The sequence below is a fragment of the Marmota marmota genome, unplaced genomic scaffold, assembly GCF_001458135.2.
Source record: "Marmota marmota marmota unplaced genomic scaffold, marMar, whole genome shotgun sequence".
NCBI classification, from domain to species: Eukaryota; Metazoa; Chordata; class Mammalia; order Rodentia; family Sciuridae; genus Marmota; species Marmota marmota.
In genome coordinates this window covers 14465958-14487763 of record NW_026000240.1, presented here as the reverse complement: position 1 = coordinate 14487763, position 21806 = coordinate 14465958, and the positions used below count along the sequence as shown (strand labels likewise).

General features: G+C 37.9%; 1 protein-coding gene across 5 annotated transcripts in view; it reads right to left on the bottom strand.

The window, feature by feature from the left end:
- Rsrc1 (arginine and serine rich coiled-coil 1) overlaps positions 1-18618 on the bottom strand; it is a 365450-nt gene extending 346832 nt beyond the window's left edge. Inside the window, exons 1-3 of one of the 5 annotated variants that reach the window (XM_015486940.2) lie at positions 18462-18617; positions 8396-8598; positions 7441-7566 (exon numbers count right to left, since the gene is read on the bottom strand). In XM_015486940.2, the coding sequence (XP_015342426.2) occupies positions 7441-7566; positions 8396-8589 (320 nt within the window). In that variant the 5' untranslated portion in view covers positions 8590-8598; positions 18462-18617. Of the gene's footprint in view, positions 1-7440; positions 7567-8395; positions 8599-10611; positions 10699-18461 lie in introns of those variants that run through there. The other 4 variants (XM_015486941.2, XM_015486942.2, XM_048794677.1 and 1 more) reach the window with 4 other exon arrangements.
- Between the last annotated feature and the right edge of the window lie 3188 nt (positions 18619-21806).

Here is a 21806-nt window from a genome sequence, read left to right as displayed (position 1 = left end):
AGCCAATTTGGAAAGCAGTATGGAGATTTCTTGGAAAGCTGGGAATGGAGCCACCATTTGACCCAGCCATTCCCCTTCTCGGTCTATTCCCTAAAGACCTAAAAAGAGCATGCTACAGGGACACTGCTACATCGATGTTCATAGCAGCACAATTCACAATAGCAAGACTGTGGAACCAAACCCAGATGCCCTTCAATAGATGAATGGATAAAAAAAATGTGGCATTTATACACAATGGAGTATTAGGAAGCACTAAAAAATGACAAAATCATGGAATTTACAGGGAAATGGATGGCATTAGAGCAGATTATGCTAAGTGAAGCTAGCCAATCCCTAAAAAACAAATGCCAAATGTCTTCTTTGATATAATGAGAGCAACTAAGAACAGAGCAGGGAGGAAGAGCATGCGGAAAAGATTAACATTAAACAGAGACATGAGGTGGGAGGGAAAGGAAGTGAGAAGGGAAATTGCATGGAAATGGAAGGAGACCCTCATTGTTATACAAAATTACATATAAGAGGATATGAGGGGAAAGGGGAAAAAAAAACAAGGGAGAGAATCAAATTACAGCAGATGGGGTAGAGAGAGAAGATGGGAGGGGAGGGGAGGGGGGATGGTAGAGGATAGGAAAGGTAGCAGAATACAACAGTTACTAATATGGCATTATGTAAAAATGTGGATGTGTAACCGATGTGATTCTGCAATCTGTATTTGGGGTAAAAATGGGAGTTCATAACCCACTTGAATCTAATGTATGAAATATGATATGTCAAGAGCTTTGTAATGTTTTGAACAAGCAATAAAAAAAATAATAATAATAATAAAAATGCATGCAATCAGGAAAAAAAAAGAAAATAATACACCAAGATCAACTGAGATTTATTCCAGAAATACAACCTTATTTCCTTAACCCATTAGGTCCAAAGCTTTCAATTCTATTAATTTCAATGAAATTAACATAGGTGCATTAAAATAGATAAGAAATCATAATCTAGAGATTATATGATTATCATTAATAATAACATTAAAATTATTGATTATTATCACTCACCATTCACCTATTATTTTTCTCATAAGAACAGAACTCTAAAAATGTAAAGGTATATTTCAAAGCTAACATAAGTGGTATATTTGTTACTCAATTTAAGTTTTTAGATATTCTAATATATGACAATGGGACATAATGGGTTTAATAGTTCTAAGGGAGAAAAAAACACATGATCATTTCCACAGAAAAGGCCTTCAACAAAATTCAACATCCATTTTTGGAGGGCAGGAGAGGAAGTGATGGACTCTATTTCAACACAACAGAAATACACACTTCTATCCTAGAGCCAGTGCATCTCCTAGTGGGAACCCTGCAGACATTTTCAGAAAGATTAGGCACAAAAAAAGGACACATAACATCTCCAGGGCTATCCAACACTGCACTGGAATACAAGCCAAGACAATCAGGCAGGAGAAAACAAACAGAAGGATGAGAATTAGGAAGGAAGGAAAACCACTTCTACCTGCAGAGGGTGCAGAAAAACCCTGGAGAACTAACAATAAAACTAACTGAAACAATGAAAGAACTGAGTAGCACAACAGGATAAAAAACTAACATGAGTCCTGTAGGTTTCATATACAAAAACAAGAACTAGTTAGAGATTATACATACAGAAAACTCCATGTGTAGTAGCACTAAGAAGATGAATTACTTTGGAATAAACTTAGCAAGAAATAAAAAAAAACTTTACATGAGGAAAACTTTAACTCCAGACTTTGCTCTGAAATACTACAGTTCAACACGTAAAGATGTCAGTTCACCTTAATCTACAAATGTGATAAAATCCCAGCAGAAACACCAATGAGTTTTTGTAATAGATCTCGATAGGCTAATAACAAAGTTTATATGAAAAAATAAACAGATGAAATGAAAAACATTGAAAACAAAAGCTAAAAGAGAAGAGACAGCATATCCCTACCCAATATAGAAATGTACTAGCAAGTCTCCATAATTCTAAGTGTGGTTCTATGACTGATTGGACAAGACCAGTAGAATGCTTATAGACCCACATGAGATACATACACACACAGAAATGCATAATGTTATAAAAGGCTATCACAAATCATGGAACAAAGATGGACTTCTTAATAAAAAGGGACATGACAAAACCCAGTGAGAAAATGAGAAAAGCAGATCTATGCCTCACAGGGCACACAAAAATAAATCCAAATACATAAAGGATTTAAATGAAAAATGAAACCAAACAAATATATCAAAAAGAAAACAAAATCAGTGAATTCCTCTATGCCTGAATTTAAGGAAAACCATCTATATCGTATGCCCTAGATGCAAAGAAAGATACAATGAAAGAAAATATAATCTGACCACATAAAAGAAGGATGCCATGCCTGATGGTACATTCCTGTAATCCCATCAACTCAGGAGGCTGAGGTAGGAGGATTGTAAATTTGAGGCCAGTATTAGAAACTTAGCAAGGCCCTGACCCAAAATAAATTTTAAAAATTGGGGATATAGCTCAGTGGTGTAGCACCCCTAGGTTCAATCCCCAGTGCCAAAAAAAAAAAAAAGGATTTTACATGACCAAAAATACTTTAAAAAAGTCAAGCTGGGCATGGTGCCGCACACCTGTAATCCCAGAGGCTGGGGAAGCTGAGACAGGAGGATCATGAGTTCAAAGCCAGTCTCAGGAAAAAGCGAGGCACTAAGCAACTCAGTGAGACTGTGTCTCTAAATAAAATTCAAAATAGGGCTGGGGAGGTGGCTCAGTGGTCAACTGCCCCTGAGTTCAATCCCCAATACCAAAAAAAAAAGTCAAAAGAATTGAAAAACCAGACTGGGGCTGGGGCTCAGTGGTAGAGCACTTGCCTAGCACGTGCGAGGCCCTGGGTTCGATCCTCAACACCACATATGAATAAATAAAGATATTTTTTTAAAAAATAAGAATTGAAAAACCATAAGAAAATAATTGCCTTATGCATCATAGTTAAAGGGCTAACATCCCTTACAAATAACTCTTGAAAACTCAATGAGAGGCTGGGGTTGTGCTCAGTGGTAGAGCATTTGCCTAGCATGTGTGAGGCAATGGGTTCGATTCCCGTCACCACCTAAAAAAATAAATAAATAAATAAAATAAGGGTACTGTGTCCATCTATAACTAAAAAAATAAGGAAATTAAAAAATTTTTAAAAACTCAAGAAAAAAAGACCAAAAACCCAAAAGACATTAGCAGAAAATTCACACAAACACATACTTACACAATACACAGTCCTTAAACGTAAAGATATTCTAATTCAGTTGTGATGAAAATAAAATTGAAAATTAAAACTATCCTAAAATACCACTTCTCATTTATCAGATTAGCAAACATTTAAAACTATCACAGCACATACTATTGGTGACACTGTGGGAAAACAAGACTTTCACATTACTGACAGGAATTCAACAATTTCTAACAAAACTACAAACATACTTACCTCTGATGCAGAAAATTGATTTTGGGGACTTTCCCATGGAGGATTACACCCAGCAATTAAAAATATTCATGTGCTAGTTAATTCACAAAAGCTCTTTGGCAACTGCAAAAATAATGGCTGTATTTTAACTGTATCTACCTAGGCAGTGGCTAAACAAACTTCAACGTAAGCACATGATAGGGTACTAGCAACTATAAAAGTAAGATCTACATTCTGATGTGGATTTCCAATACACATCTGCAAAAAAAAAAAAAAGGAAGCAAAGTGTAAAGAACAGTCATATTTGCCACATGACGCTGCTCATTCATCTAAAACAAAACATAGGAGAATAAGACACGAATACTAGTTATACAGAGGAGAAGGTAGAAACAAAACACATGGAAAATGGGGGAGTGATACTTCTCTGGGTGCACCTTCTAATATAGTGGTATTTTCTGAAACCATGTTAATGTTTCAAGTACTAAAATAATGAAACAAAAATCAAAAAGTTTAGCTGCATAAAAAATGAAATATAAACAGAAAATATAAACAGAAATAATGAACTTAACTCTTTCTAAATGAAGAAACTAACCACATTGAAAAAACAGGTGAGGACCAGGTACAGAATTGTATATCCTTAGGGTACAGATTAAAAGAGCTATAAAAACTATTTAAAGGTCAGGAGTGCAGTTCAGTGGTAGAATGGTTGCTGGTTCCTGGGCTCCAACCCTGGCATGGGGAGGGGGAGCAGGGGGGCAGGGGGAGTCTAATTTGTAAGTTTGTTTTTCATAGTGATATATATTAGCAATTCTGAAACTGCTGTCTATATTCTATAATTATGCAAGTAAATATACTGTGGAGTAGGGGAGGCTTCTCATTATTGGAGAAAGAAGTTACAGGTCACAATTTGAATACTTCAAGAACATAAAAAGTTATCTTAAAAAGCACAATTGTCCAATAACTCCATAACTCACCCACAGAAACCAGTAACTTCAAACTTTCAACTTCCCAATTCCTGCCATTCCCTAGGCACACTTCATCTTTAAATTATTTTGTATACACTTAACACCAAAGTTTTCTGGAAGTATTTGACTTTTTCATCTGAAATCACTGTCTGCTATTAAAAGCAGAGATCGATAACACACCTTCAGATTTAAAATCATATATTATGCTTTCTTTAAAAAATTCACTACTTTCATTTTCTATATCTAAATTAAAGCATTGATTAAACTGTTCAAGGAATGAGTAGTTAAACTAAGGTTAACCCAGAAACTCACTTAGTTTAAGCACTTTGAAAAATAAGTTTTGGGGCTGGGGACATAGCTCAGTTAGTAGAGTACTTGCCTTGCATGCACAAGGCCCTGGGTTCAATCCCCAGCACCACAAAACAAACAAACAAATATCTAAATAATTTTCCAAAAATAATGTAACAGGGCATGAATAATGTAATTTCTCAAAAATATAAGACTCTTCAGTGTGTCTAGATTATTTAGTTATTATAGTTAAATATGAACCACAATATCAATGCAGGAAGGTGAGAACCAGTGATTTTGAATCAATTTTCTTCATACACAGAATGAAGACAGCCCATCAGTTACAAACTCAATAGCAGGTGTGCTGGATTATCTACTGTGGGCTCAACTTCACCACCTATCCCCTCAATGTCTTCCTTACACTGTCAAGGAAAAGAAAGTGACTACACTTCCCAATCCCCAGAGGTACTGCAGGTAGGTGCCTGGGCAGGGAAGCTTCCAGGTGAGCCCACTGTGCCACAAAGGGAGAGAGCTAAGATTTCCACTGACTACTGAGAAAACAACCAATATACAGCTTCAGGCTGAAATAGCAATGAGGTCAGCCCCTGCACTCCCAGAGGTCATGAGCCTCTCCCTGTGGGAAAACCCTCACCCTCACACTGGGAATTAAGTAGCTTTTTGGATTCTACTGATGCAGCATACCTGAAAGTACTCTATACGTTAAAAAAATAACAATAAACATAAAAAGAACAATGTTATTTCTGTTCCCACTTATAGGAAATTTTGACTGAAACTGCTTTCTGGTAATCAGTCTCTCATTTAGACAAATAAGTGCCTCCAGAATAAATCCTTGCTTCTACATATCAATAAAATAAAACTTTCCTAATGGAAAAAAAAAAAAAACACAACAGTTCCCTACCTAACTTTAAAATCCTCAATTAATTGTTCAGTCAATGCATTTTTACTGAGCAAGGGATTAACCAAGAGAATCTCCTACAAAAGAGTCCCCTAGAAGAGAGAGTCCTCTACAAGAGTTTCTAAAATGAGCATAACAAAAACATAATACTGGGCTGGGGATGTGGCTCAAGCGGTAGCGCGCTTGCCTGGCATGCGTGCGGCCCGGGTTCGATCCTCAGCACCACATACATACAAAGATGTTGTGTAAACCAATAACTAAAAAATAAATATTAAAAAAATTTAAAAAAAAACAAATCAAAACATAATACTCATTGTTTCAAATCAAAAAATATATGTGAAACATATGTGAAAAGGGTGAGTTAAATTTGACTTGGGGGAAAAAAGTAAAAATCAAAAAAGAATTCAAGGAAAAGAGAAGTAAGGGTTAATTAATATTATAGAGTAAAAAGAATTCTCAAAGAAAAGATGATGGCATTTTGGGGGGGGCGGGGGGGGAGGGAAGCATGCTCAAATCAACAAAGCTTGCAACTCTTGGAGAACAAAGCTACATAAAACAAAGTGGTTTATACACAGAATGTTTAGAAAAAATGGGGAGATTAAGGCCAAATAATAAAAGGTCAGTAAAGTTAAATATCTGGACTTTACTGCTATTATCCAACTTCAGATTCATAGAATTATAATATTTTATGCCTAGATAACAAAATTGGGCTGCTAATATACATCTGATTAGAGCCTAACAGTAAACAGCACTAAGCCAAGAAAAGGAAACCATCTTTTATTTTTTTGTAGTATTGGACATTGAGCCCAGGGCGGCATACTAAGCAAGCACTCTACCACTGAACTACCTCCCCAGTCCTAGATACTAATCCTTTTAAAATACTGCTTTATCCGTTTTTTATCCCAACATTCTCCTGTTCAAAAGTCTTCAATGACTTCTAAACACCTACTTTGACCAAGGCACTCAATACCACAGTTCCTACCCAATTATGGAGTATTTTCTACCACTGATGGCAATGAACAAACTCTTCAAGTACTTTGTTCTCTGTTTCGCCACTGAGTGAGCAAGGCTACCAAATGCAGGAGGAGAGATACCTCATGCATTAGTCTGTCCAGGCTGCAGTAACAAAATGCCATAGATTGGGTATCTTAAATAAAAGAAATTTATTTTCTTAGTTTTACAGGACAGAATTCCAAGATCCAGATGCCAAGGCTCTCTTCTGTCTTGTGAACAGCAGCCTTTTCTCCATATCCTTACATAGCCTCCTCTGAGGACATAGAGAATGCTCTCTCTCTTCCTCTTCTTTACAAGGCCATCAGCCCTAACAGATTAAGGTCCAAACATTACAACCTCAAATAACTTGACCTTCACAAAAGCTATATCTCCAAATACAGTCACAATAGAAGGTGGAACGTCAGTAAATGATTTCTGGAGAACACAAATATTCAATCATATCATTTCTGAGGTTAGACCTAACTAGAGTCTACGGATTCAGCTATTACACTCTTGAATGCGCCCACTATAACAGGAAAAAGCCCAACTAGCCTACTAGAGAATGAGAAGCTACACGCATCCCGACCAAGAGCCAGAACCAAATGCCAGGTATACAGTAGAGTTACACCAGACCACCCAGGTCCAATCAAGCCATCAGATGCTGTCCTTGTCATCAGATAATGACAACTGCATGAGTGGCTCCAGGTGAGACAAGCAGAAGAACTGCCAGCTGAGGTCAGTTAAAATTGTAAAAATAATGAAAATAAATGAGAGTTGCTTAAAGTCATTGATTTGGGAATAGCAATAAAATATACCTTCTTGTTCTGCTTTTTGATCTAGATCTCTGGATTCTGTACGATTTCCCTCGACCCCTTGAACGACTTCTACTTCGTTTTCTTCTAGAGCCGTAAGAAGAGCTACTGCTTGACCGATGTCTGCGTCTGAAATAAAGTCAAATATCATCCCTATAAAAAGTATTTGTTATAGGAATTAGAGAGAAATCTAGATTCTAAAGGGTCATCTCATCTTTACTGTCTCCCTCTGTCCCTGAAGCAAATAAATTAAAAGGTACTTCTCTTGTACAGTCAGATGACTGGTTCAAAATGGAGGAATCTGATAAGCTACTAACTAAGGCATTATGGGTTGTAAGTAGCAAACTATCTTTCCAAATATCAGATAATAAGGTACATGGACTATATCTACTTGCCCATAAAGATTTAGGAAGAGGGCTGGGTCGTGGCTCAGTGGTACAGTGCTAGCCTAGCATGCGAGGCACTGGGTTAGATCCTTAGCACCACATAAATCTAAAATAAAGACATTGTGTCCACCTAAAACTAAAAAGTAAATATTTTTTTTTTAAAAAAAGAATATAGGAAGAACAGGAAAGCCAGAGACACTATTAGAGCTGATTTTAAAAAACCTTTTGAGTTATGATTTCACCCTCATAAATATGTAACTATTAAAAGAAAAATATTTTATCCAACAAAATTAAAAATAAACAAACATGAACATTAAGGAATGTCAATCTCGCCAGACACAGTGGCACTGCCTGTAATCTCAGCAATTCAGGATGCTGAGGCAGGAAGATAACAAGTTCAAGGCCAGCCTGAGCAACTCAGCAAGACCCTGTCTCAAAAAAAAAAAAAAAAAAAAAAGAAAGGATTAGGGATATAATCAGTGGTAGAGCAGCACCCTTGGGATCAATCCCCAGTACAAAAAAAAAAAAAAAGTTGCCCTCATTACCGTATAAATAAAAATGATGAAAATCACCTTCTATCATAAGAATGTGAACGTGGCTGAAGGTCTCTCGACCATGATCTTGACTTTGATCTTGATTTCCTTCCTCCTTTCTTTCTGCTATAAGTTCTACTGTCTGACGAACTGCTTGAAGATGAACGTCTACGGTGTTTCTTTTTTCTCTTGCTTCTGCTCTCCTCTTCGGTATCTGAAGACCGGCGTCCCATTTCTATAAGCTTAAATTCAAAGAAAATTATTTCTAACATAGGCGTACAATAAGCAAAATTCAACATACAAGTTTTTATACAACTCTTTAAAAATAAAACAAAATTTTTAAACATGTTCTCACTATGTTGCCCAGGCTGGTTCTTGAACTCCTGGGCTCAAGCAATCCTTCTACCTCAGCCTCTTGTGCAGCTGGGACTACAGGCTTGTGCCATGAATACTTTATTAAAAAAAAAAAAAAAAATTGGTACCTGGGATTAAATCCAGGGGTGTTTAGCCACATCCCTAGTCCTTTTTTTTTAACTTTGAGATGGGGATTTGCTAAGTTTCTTAGGCTGGCCTTAAATTTGCAGGCCTAAGGCCTCAGTCTCACAAGATGCTAGGATTACAGATGTGCATCACCTTACTCCACCTACTTTGTAAAAAATCTTAAAGACATATTTGAGAAAAAATTTTAAATGTGCATGGCTTCTTAACAAGACACAAGAAAAATGTCTAATATAATCTTCTAGGACATCAATGAACTCCTTTTATAATTTTCAAACAATTCAAATCTGCTACTTGTCAGCTCTTTTGCTGCTGTGACTTAAAAACCCAACCAGAACAATTGTAGAGGAGGAAAAGTTTATTTAAGGGCTCACAGTGTTAGAGGTCTCAGTTAATATACAGCCAGCTCCATCACAGGCGGAAGAGTTTGGCAGAGGGAAGCAGCTCACATGATGATCAAGAAGCAGAGAGATTGTCACTTGCCAGATACAAATATATAACCCAAAGCCATACAATGTAATATCCCACGTGCTCTATCCACACCCCACCTGCCTTCAGTTACTGCTCAATTAATCCCATCAGGTGATTAATTCACTGTTCAGGTAAAAGCTCTTGTAACCCACTCAGTTCTCTGAACCTTCTTGCATTGTCTTCCAGGTGAGCTCTTAGGGGATACCTCACATCCAAACCATAACACCACTAGATGGGCATGGTGGTACATGCCTGCAATCTCAACAACTGGGGAGGCTGAGGCAGGAGTACCACAAGTTCGAGGCCAGCCTCAGCAACTTAACAAGACTCTATCTCCAAATAAAAAATAGTGAGCTGGGGTTGAGACTCAGAGGTAGAGGGTGCGCCTAGCATGCATAAGGCACTGTGTTCAATCTTCAGCACCACATAAAGTAAAATAAAGACATTGTGTCCACCTATAACTAAAAACTACATATTTTTTTTTAAATTGTCTTTAAAATAAATAAATATATCTGGAGATGTAGATCAGAGGTAAAGCACCCCTAGTTCAAACCCCCATATCAAATAAATAAATAAATTTTCCTCATATTTTTTTCTAATGTTTCTCAAGAGTCAATCCTGAAAACAGTTCATCATATCAATTTTATGATATTGTAAGTTGCATTTATCATTAAATATGACATTGTTTGGTAACTGACCACCTACTCCCTACTTTTTGCCTTCCCTGAAGACAAGATACTTGAGTACCTTACAGTCAAATTTTTTTCTGAGAATTCTACATTTTTAAATGGACCTCATCAGTCTTCAATAATGCACTGTAATCAATTCACTTGTGAAATCTGAGGAAATTTTAACTGATGTGCCAAAGCTGGTGAAATTATTGTGAAGTCAATCAACTCTTCACATATTGCTAGTATATAGATAGAGCGGTGTTATAAATCCTTCAGGAAGTTATTAAACAATTTATAAAAAGCCTTTAAAATGTTAGTGGCTGTTTGATAGCCAGCCGAATTGTACTTTTGAAATATATTTGGAAGATATTTTAGAGAATGATATATTCATGAAGATTTGCATTATTTCATCTGTGTGGACTATAAGAAAGTGTACATATGAATAAGAATAAAAATTGGTAATATTTAAGTGATGAAATATGATGTTTCATGTTTTTCTTTTTTGAAATCTATTTCTATACAGTTAATGTTTATATATTTAGTATATAGATAAAAAACAAAATTAGAACCTAAAATTTTGTATTTAGTAATTAACTCAGCTAATGAGTAGTTTACCTGTCTTAATTTAAATCTCTAGCAGGATCCAGACAGGCGCAGTGGTGCATGCCTATAATCCCACAAGGAGAATGGCAAGTTCAAAGCCATCCTCCGCAACTTAAGAGAGACCCTGTCCCAAAAATAAAAAGGGCTGAGAATATGTTTCAGTCATTAAGCACCCCTGGTTTAAAAAAAAAAAAAAAAGCAGGATCCATATATGTAATGGTTTAGATCAGATAAACAAAAGCTCACATCTTCCTTCAATATGTATTCAAAATAAGTTAAATGTCATTACTTTAAACAACAAAGTAAAGTATTAAATTACTACTTGTTCTCAAGATCATCAGAAGAGCCAGCCCTCCATGATCCCAATGCAATACCAATAGAAATACTTGTTAGGACTAATTCAAAACTTTAAGCTATTTACCTTGAGCCACAATTAAGAATTTTATATGTAGCTCTGAACCTCAAGTTAGCTGAGGTCTTACTGTTTACAATTTAACAAAACATTGAGAAAACTTGATTTTAAAATTTTTAGTCACTAATAAGCCCGTTTCCTCACTGAAACATGAAACTGATTTCAGTAAGAGATCACTGTAATCCTTTCCAGCTCTAAAATGACATGATTATGAAATTAGACATATGTAGAATGTAAATAGGTACATACATTCATAAATATGTACAGACATTCATAAATATGTACAAACATTCATAAAGTATATACCTACTTTTTTCTTTTTTACTAAGAAACCCAGGGACACCTTATCACTGAGCTACATCTCCACACCTCCAGTCCTTTTTTTTTTTTCTTCTTCTTTTCTTTTTTGAGACAAGGTCTCACTAAGTTGTTGAGAATCTCACTAACTTGCTAAGGCTGGTCTAGAACATGCAATCCTCCTGCCTCAGCCTCTAAGTCCCTGGCATTACAGGCATGAGCCACCATACCCAGCTAGCATATATCTACATATATTTAAACATGTGTACATATCCATTTATACATAATATATATCCATATATACATTACACATGATATCTACATACCCATGTATGTATGTACATATTTTCAAATATCAGTCATTATTATTACCACCACTGAGAGGTTATAGTAATCTAAGTTTTCTTACTTCTTGGCTTTACCTTTCTTTTTTTGTGTTTTCACCTTTAGGAACTCAAGAACTTTCTTTACCCATGAATAACTGTTTAAATTAAGGTAACTTTGCATTACCTTCTTACAATCTTGTTTTAAAAAATAACTGGAATAAGACTAAAGAAATTAAAAAGTACAAATTCACAAGGATAAAGAGACTAGAAGAGAAAACAACAGGAACAGTAGACAAGACGTGTCAACAAATTTTTAGCAAATGAAAAACAGATGGAGGATTGAGAGTTAAGAAAGCTGAATACCAAGCAACTGCAGAGAATTCCAACAAGAAAAAAGTCAATTCACATAGCAAGATTTAGAAAGAATGGGAATTTGAGACACCATATACCCCAACAGGCACAATGAGTCATTAAGCTAAAAACAGGGGAACTGACTCAACTTCTGTAAAAGAAATAGCTCCCTAGATTTCCTCCCTTTTCTACCCAGCCAGGTGACTGCTCTTCCCCCAAACTCCAGCAGTTGAGGACAGTTTTGTTTATTTGTTTTTTTGTTTCTTTGTTTTTTGAAGGAGGCCAATGTAGCAACAGGTCCAAGGGCTCAGTAAAAAGGTCAGAATGATGCCAAACTAAAAAAGTTATACTCAGGAAAGCCTGCACCTGATGGGAAAAGCCACAGCCCTCTGCAGCCTGGATGAGAACCCTGAAGCTAGGGCATCCTGGGAGCAAAACTAGAGCATTCTTTTCTGCAAAAACTCAGCAATCCCTAACTCAAGATACATAAATGCATAAGGAAGAAAATACCCCAGAAGAAAATACCAAGCCCTAATTCAATAACTCTATAACACAGCCCACAGATACAAAGTCCAAACCTTAAGATTTTTCTGTAAACTCTTTTTCTGTAACTTTTTAGTGAATATACAACAAAAGATAACCATACAAGTAAGGAAAACCATTATTATAAAAGACAAAGGCTGGCAGTATAGCTTGATGATAGAAAGTATAAGTAGTTTGTACAAGGCCCAGGGTTCAATCCCCAGCACCAAAAATAAAAAATAAATAAAAGACAAAAAGCAAGCTGAGCAAAAACTAGATTATAGGATAAACCTGTAATCACAGTGGTTAGTGATTCTGGAAGCTGAGGCAGGAGGATTGCACGTTCAAAGCCAGCCTCAGAAACTTAGCAAGACCCTGTCTCAAAATAAAAAATAAAAAGGGCTTGGGATGTGGCTCAGTGGTTAAGCAACAATAGGTTTAATCCCCAGTACCAAAAAAAAAAAAAAAGAAGAAGAAGAAATGAAAATAGAAGACTGTGAAGAAAAAAAAAAACTTCAAGAACAAAAATTACAATCAATATCCTCAGAAACATATAAGATGACCCTGTGAACAAGAATAGGCAGAAGGCAGACCATTCACAGAACACTTGACTTAAATGATAAACAAAGGGGGGGGTCAATCTGTGAGGTCCAATACCTAACTGATATTCAGTCCATAAAAAAATAACAGGGAAAAGAGACTATCCAAAAACTAAATCCATAGAATTTCCAGAACTGAAAGATATGCACTGCCCTAAGTCCCTGAAACAATGAATTTTTCAAAAAGACATACACAAGGCATATCTTATAAAAAATTCATATACCAGGCTGTATGTGGCTCAGTGGTAGAGGGCTTGTTTAGTATGCATGAGGCCCTGGGTTCACTCTCCAGCACCACATAAAGAAAAAGAAAATTCAGACACCAGGAAACAGAGAACATACCAGAAATTTCCAAACAGAAAAAGAGTGGGGGTTGAGGGAGGGGCAGATATAATAAAAAGCATTGGGCTTTTAACAGCCACAATGGAAACTCAACAAAACAATGAAAGAAAATAAGTTTTAACCTAGAATCTTTATCTAGTCAAATCATTGGTTCAGTATGAGTTTAGAATAAAGGCATTTTTTGACATACAAAGTCTCAAAATTACACCTTACACTCACCTTTCTTCAGGAAATTACTCAACAGTATGCTCCACCAAAAGGAGAGGGTAAACTAAACAAAGACAATGCAGATTGAGAATGCAAGTGATCTAACACTGAAGACAGGGAAAGCAGCCAGGAAGATGGCAGACTCAGATTTAAGGAGCACATCAGTAAACAAGATACCCAAGTCCTTGCCCTCAAGGGGCTTATGTTCTAGTGAAGTAGCAACTCTCAAAATGGGGCCTGAAGACCCTTGGATTCCTACCAACCCTTTCAGGGCTCCAAGAGTCCAAAGCTGTTTTCATTTTAACACTATTTAACTTTTACACTGAAGGGGAACAAAACCACTGACATCTTAGTACAAATCAGGGCAGAGGCATCACACCACACTGTAGCCAGTCCATTCACTGCCACACAATCACAGTAAAAAAGAAAGGAAAGGAAGGGCAATTTCAATTAAGAATGTCCTTGGTGAAAGAGTACAAATCGTTAATTTTATTACATTGAATTCTTGAGTATACATCTTTTTCATTCTGTGTGATGAAATGGGAAATACACTTATTTTTATCATACCTGGAAGAATGAATGGTAAGTAACTGTCTCAAGAAGGGATACTTACGCATCTGAATTGCAAGCCCAACTAGCTGCTTTCATTATGCAACACTATTTTGTTAAACAACTGACAAATTATTCAGACTTCATTGTTTGGCAAACTTTTTCTCAAACATGAATGAAGACAACCTTTCACTGCAAGGAAAAGTATTTGTTGCCAAGAATGAAATTCAAGCTCTCAAACAAAACTATGAATTTTGGATAATTTATATCTGCCTCTATGAGAATAAAGACTTCCCAAGTTAGATTTCTCTTACAAGATTCACAGTGATGTTAACAAATATGATACAATAAAGGGTGTCAACATTTGAAAGATATACCTAACTCAGTGAACCAGTATCTTCCAACTGTCCAGGCCCTGTAGCAAAAGCATGCATAGGAAAGATTCATTCACAGTGCAGGACAAAAACCGTAAATGTTAACATACCAGAGCAAGAAAAGTTCATTGATGCTGTTTAAAATGCCACATTATAACCAACCCTGTGTCAAGGTTTGTGGTAGTGTCAAAAAAAAGCAGTTATCTGAAAAGGCTATGAAAACACTTATCTTTTCCAACAACATATCTGTGTGAAGCTGGATTTTCTTCATAAACTTCAGTCAAAGCAACTTATCTGGCCTGGGGTCACAGCTCAGTGGTAGAGCACTTGCCTAGCACATGTGAGACCCTGGGTTCAATTTTTAGCACTGCATAAAAATAAGTAAAATAGAGTTCTATCAACAACTAAAGAAAACAATTTTTTTTAAAGGCAACTGATTTCAATAGATTGAATGCAGAAGCAGATACAATAATCCAGCTGTCTTCTATGAAACCAGACACTAGAGATTTGCAGAAATGGAAAGTAATACCATTTTTCTTATTATGTTTTGCTTTAAAAATAGCTATTTTTCATATCAAATATTACAATGTAGTAGGTTTATTATTTTATTTACTTTTATTTTTGGGTGCTAGGGATTGAACCCAGGGCCTTGTGCATGCAAGGCAAGCACTCAACCAACTGAGCTATATGCCCAGCCCTGGGTTTATTATTTTAATTGAAAAACATTTCAAAAAATTTGTTTTAATTACTATCAAAGTACGTATTAAAGATATTACCAAATAAATGAAACTTCCTGAAATTCTCAACAATTTTTTGAGCCTATAAAAGGATCCTAAGACTAAAGAGTTTGAGAAAACTGTTCTAAGTCACCTACAGTCATCACATTCTTCATTGCATCCTACTTATTAAGTCCCTGCATAGACATGAAGTAGAAAAAAAGTAAAGAAAAACATCCAGATAAATATCTTGCTGATACCCCCTCCCCCAAAAAAAAAAAAATCAAGAGAAGGTGAGTTAGATTCATTTGTTCTAATTATAAACTATGTAGCTCATCCATAACAGAGACAGGGCGACTACCTTTAATCCAGAAAAGTTAACAGAAGATACGAAGATACTTCCTTAGTGGAACAAAATACACATTGGATGAAATTCCACTGTCACAAAACTACAAGTAATATTCAAGTGACTCATTTATATCTCAGAAAAATTACACTGCAGTATAATGAACCTCAGTAAGAGAAAAAAGGCAGCTTATAAAGCCAGAAATGGCAGCTAACTTCACTTATTCAGAAAAGAAAGGGAACACTAAAAGCAAGTCTGAGGTGGATCCCAAATGGACTTTATAAATGACAGGTACTGAGTTCCTACTTACACTCTAAATGCATACTTACTCCTAGCTTCCCATATCATTAGCATATAACTGAATACTCTTGCTCATTCAAGTCCTGGCGATTGACTTACATTACAAAGTCCTAGTGAGGAAGAACTCTTCATATGTAACACCACTGATAAGATGTAATGAATGAAGAGACATTAACAGGTCTTTATGGTAAAGATAAGGATGAACATATCACAGATTTTCAGCTTTCCACAAGCTGACAATGTTCAATTTATCTGTAAGTGGAGAAAAAACACAGGGACCAAACTCCTACAACTCTTGGTTTTCTGTTCTCTAGTTCTTCCTAGTTTTAGCCTCATGATAACAAATATCACCCAACTCCTCCTAATACAGAAATGAAGTCAGAACAAATGATGACTACAGAATAACTTACAAAATTACCTTAGCAACAGTTTACAAATGTATTTTCTCATAAAGTTGTAATTGAAAATGTGAAAGATTGAAAGACATGGTCATTCAAGAAAAGACATCTAGCCAACTGGTGGCACAGGCCCATAATTCCAGAGATTTAAGAGGTGGAGGCAATGTGATCACAAGTCCAAGATCAGCCTGGGCAACTTAAAAAGACCCTCTCTCAAAAATATTGTTTTAAAAAGCACTGGGAATGTAGCTCAGTTGTAGAGGGCTTGCTCACCTTTTGCCAGGGTTCAATTCCAAGTACCACCAAAAAACAAATAAATAAACCAGAGAGAACTGAAAGGCATACACAAAGATGGTTCTGTTACTAATAAGTGAACAAGAAGCAGTTATTTTTTTTTTTTTTTTCAGAAAATAGGCAATCAGTTTGAGAAACAAAAGTTTCAAGGACTGGGCTGGGCTGTAGCTCAGTGGTAGTGCACTTGCCTGGCATGTATAAGGTTCGATCCTCAGCACCAAATACAAATAAATAAAGATATTGTGTGTCCATCTCCAACTAAAAAAAATATTAAAAATTTTCTACGATATGGCAATTTATAAGTCCTTCTCTACCACTCATTCATTAGTATATCAAGCCATAATCTTTGATCCTGACTATACCATAAGGAAAAAAAAAAAAAAAAAGAAAGGAAAAAGATCAGTCCTCTCAGTGGGAAATCAATCCACCTCAAAGAGGTTTAAAAAAAAAAAAGTTAAGATGGGCTGAAACTAGCATACAAAGAAGTTCACAAACATGTTCAGAACCAGGAAAAAGCAATGGAAGAACAGAGGTAAAATTTGGTCCTAAGGAAGAAAATCTTCAAAAGGGATAATGCTGCCCAAGCTCTCCTCCTATGGCAAGCAAAAATTCCTAGATTAGTGCCTTTTTTATTTTAAAGAGGAATTCCTCCAATGGTTCGAAAATGAAAGCAGAAAATATACTTATGAATCCATCCCAAAGATCCTATTGTAGAAATTCTCCAATTTGTAACAGCCCCGCACACAGAGTATTCTGGGACTAGTGGAGGCCAGTTAACAGACAGGTGCCAGGTGCCTTTGTCTCTTTCAGTTTCAGACATTTTAGCCCTCTTATTGAACAAAACACGGCAATAAAGTGCTACCACTTAGCAAGAAATCTCCTCTGTCTGCAAAGAGAGTGAATATTTATAGACTTTAAGACTAGAGAAGCTCTCAAAGGATACCTCATTTCCCCACAAGGTTACACCTGTCACATCTCCTCCAATTCTTCTCTTGGAGCCTTCACATCTAAGCTCAAAAATGACAACTCGAATACTTTCCTGTGACAGCAGTAGACAATTGAATTTAACTACCTACCACCTGATTAAGTGGAACACAACTGGGTTACTGCTAATTCTGGAAATTTAAAAACAAATTTTTCCTTAGGTTTCCGGTCTGTGTTTAAAAATACAAAGTCTAGCCAGGCGCGAGGCGCACACCTGGCACCCCTGCACCCCGGGACGCTGAGCCAGGAGGTCACAAGTTCGAGGATAGCCTTGGCAACTTGGCGAGACCCTGTCTCAAAATAAAACAAAAAATGGCTGGCGATGAGGCTCAGGCGTTAAGCACCCCTGGGCTCAATCTCCAGTGCCAAAAAAATAACGATATGTAAATACAGCATGTGAGCGAGAAGTGACCCTAGAGTCACCCGGAATGAAGATCAGGCAACGTGCACTGTGGACACGATCACTGCCCACAAAAGCAGCAGTTCAAGGGCAGCATGGCTGTCACGTGGCCCCAGCCTACAGCCGCGGACACCCGCAGGCCCTGGGGGGCGCGTATCCCTACGTCCCGCAGGAGGTTGCCGGAGGCCGGGAAAGGAGGCAGGGGTTAGAGGACGGGAGGCCGAGGTCGGGGAGAGGGGGGCGAGAAGGCCTCTGCCCGCTGCCTTAGCCACCCGAACCCTACCGCCCCGCCCCACCTCTGCACCCGCCCCGACCTCGGCTCCCCGCCCCGGCCTTCCTCCAAGTCCCGGCCTCCGCTCCCCGCCCCCGCCGCGCCAGCCCCACGTAGCCTCAAGCCCCAGCAGGCCTCGGGCGTCGCCCCCGGGGCCCGGGACACCCGCATCACCTGGGTCTGGGCCTGGGGCTCGCCCCTGCGGTGCCGAGTCCGCCCAGAAACCTCCTCAGACCCCGCGCCGCCGGCGGCCTCGGAACTCGCCTCAGTTCAAGCGCAGCGCCTTCCGGGTTCCCGCGCCAGGCAGCCGCAGCTGATCTGTCGAGTGCATCGATGCAGGCTGCCAGAGGTGAGAACGCCGAGAAAGTCGATTGTCACCACGCCAATTTTTTGTTTAGTGTTTCTTTTGCGTGCGTGTATAATTGGATTTTCTTGTTCCCAAAAGCAATAAATGTGGGACTGAAGAATGTAATCGCCTGAGTGATTGCCTCTATCGTCACAGATAATCAGGAAACAAATCAGCTTCGTAGAAAGTTATGTTAAGACGCCTACACGTACTAAAATTGGTCATCTCCTGCTGGGGGAGGGGGAAACTAGCCCAACAATAATAAATCATGGGAGTGTGCCTGTATAGAGTCGTGTGTGATTAAATTGCAATGATTTATTTGCAAAAATACATTAAAAGTCGATGTTTCTTCTGCCCTGAAGGTGAAGGCACTCACAGGGTGGGTGCAAATTAGTTTCTAAGACTCAAGTAACTGGTTGGTGGAGAAACAGGAGAAATCTGCCTGATGGGGGAAGAAGAAGTTTGTTTTGGAGATTTTAAAATTTAAATCAATATAAATTAAAGCAATCTGGCATTTTCTATTACTCATTCTATATTACTTACTTGTCCTGGTATGACAATCATTTTTATTTAAGTAAACAAAGCTAATGAGGCACATCAACTGTTAGCCTTGCTTTGGGGCCACTATAAGAACCAATTCATTCACAACTATTACAACATAATCAAGCTAACAGTTTTCTGCAGATATCAGATGGGGAAAATCACCACCACAATGCATTTCTTTCTCATAAATAACTGTATGTAATTAGCCAGTCATGAGGGATGGTTTTAAAACTTATCTGCAACACTGCATATTTATTTTAAATAATTCAAGATCTGGGGAATCCTTGGGGTTCCGAATTTTATTGGAGTCTGTATATCTGTCCACAGGCTGTCAGCTGAGCTTCACCCTCAATGATTTTTTTCCTATGCTGCATTTTGAAAAATCCTGCCTCCAGAAAATGTTTGCTGTTCAGTGAAATAACGTCATTAGAACTTCATTGCACATACTAATACATGATTATAAAACGTTGGATTTTTAAAAAATTAAACTTCATTTAGGCTGGTAAGAAACTGTGCTCAGATACTGAAGACTTCTCATCACTCTGATGTCAGCATTACCATTTCTAACTTAAAATGAACCAATAAACTGTGATCATGGGAAATATATTGGTTTCAATTAAACAACGGTTGTATCTGAGCCTTCTCATTTATGTTTTGGAATAGGAGTTCAAACTCAAAAGTCATCTACTTAAAAGGACAAAGCAGTAACTGCAGGATCTCCGGATCCCTTATCAGACTTCCAATAGAAGTTATTTTGGAGCTGTTTGTGAATAGGTATTTAACACCTTCACTTGAGATCTCTTGAAACACCATATCCATTTAACTGAGTCCATTACTGGTTATTATGCTAAATAATCCTAAAAACTGAGTTTCATAAAGGATAACATTTCTATGATTATTCCCCTCTGATAGTATCAAAATTAATGTTATTACAGATAGTAGACCAAAACTCAATGTGAAATTGTTTCTAAATTCATATAACTTTGGAAAGGATGAGAATTTGAGACTCTTCTGGAGTAACAAAAGCAAATGCTCCTATAATCATAAATACCTAAAAACGATTTCTAAAAAACATGATTTTCATATTTCTTAAATTCACCAAATGTGAACATTTTAATCCAAGGATTATTGTGGAATAACAAAGTTATATATAGTCTCTAATTACATACATTTGAGAAAACCCTTATATATCAAATTATAATAGTGTTTTCTTTTTACAAATGTTTCAGGTGGTTTTGATCCAACTTCTCAAATTATCAACTAAGTTCATTTTGTTCCTTTTAGGTAGAATATATGCATCCTAATGTGTAATTGCTTTTATTTTTACTAATAGTATGAGATCCAAGATAATGAACAATTATTTTTAACTGTATTAATATTTAATGTATTTAAAAACGTCCCCGAAACAGCATATTTGTTACACATTCAAGTAAATGTAACCTTCCTGAGTACATATTCTTTTGTGGCTATAAACAGGCATTTGTACAGCAAGCCTTGTCCTGAAATACAGACAAATGACTCGGTAATATAGATGTTCCTCCCATATAACAAATGGTTTCCATGAAAACAGCCCAAAAATATAATTTTAAAAATTTAAATCGTATGGGGGGATCTTTCTTTCCAAGAGCATCTATTTTTGAACAGTCCACGATAAACAAAAGTAGCGAAGCTCAAACTTAATATGGTTGTTTTTATTTTGTTTTTCAAAATCAGGAAAACAACTAGAATGTTTCCCAGGATGCGGGGGGAAAAAAGCCCGGGTCGTTCTTTGTGGGAGGGGTCCCGGTGCAAGGAGTCGTAGGAGAGGTCGAGTCCTGGGACCTCAGAGAGAAAACGAAGTCGAACTGTCCTTGACCAGAAGCTAAGGAAACACTTTAAAATGGGATCTGTCAGGGAACAGCTGCTCAGGAAACATGTTAAATCGACCGGGCCCTTCAAGCGGGATCTGCCCGTAGAGGACTGGGGTCGTAGGGTGAATTACATCTACCGGGGCGAGGAGCTTGGTGAGGAGCCAGGCATAGCCTGGCTTCGGGCCGGAAAGCTCCTAAAAGGAAGTGTACGGGTCGAGAAGCTGCAGAGAACCCTGACTCGGGGCAGGCTTGAGAAGCCAGGACGACGCCTGACGCGGAGCGGTGGATCTGCGGGACCCAGCGCGGCAGGTTAGGGATGCGAGACTCCGATGGCAGGGCAGAGACCAGGGGTCAGCAATGGGAGGCCGAGCTTCCGCGCAGAACCCCAGAGCGGACGAGGCTGCAGGGTCCAACACCCAGTGCAGAAACCAGACCCACTCCCGCAGCGCACTTGTCGGTCTCCTCTTAGCCCCGCCCCCGCGAAGTCCATCCCGCTCCCCAGTGTTTAACTAAGTCGTGACACCAACGCAAAATCCACGCCTAATTAAATTAATTAGGGATTCTTGTCAATCCTGGATTAATGGCCAAGAGCACACGCGGCCGGAGCTATCTGAAAACCCCGACCGCCGGGGACCTGCCTCTTCTCCCCGCCCCCTGTGGTCCCCTTTGCTGCCCTCCCACTCCAGCCCGCGCGGACTCCAACCTCGATCATCCCTCTCTCCTCTCTCCATCTCTCTCTCTCTCTCTCTCTCTCTCTCTCTCTCTCTCTCTCTCTCTCCC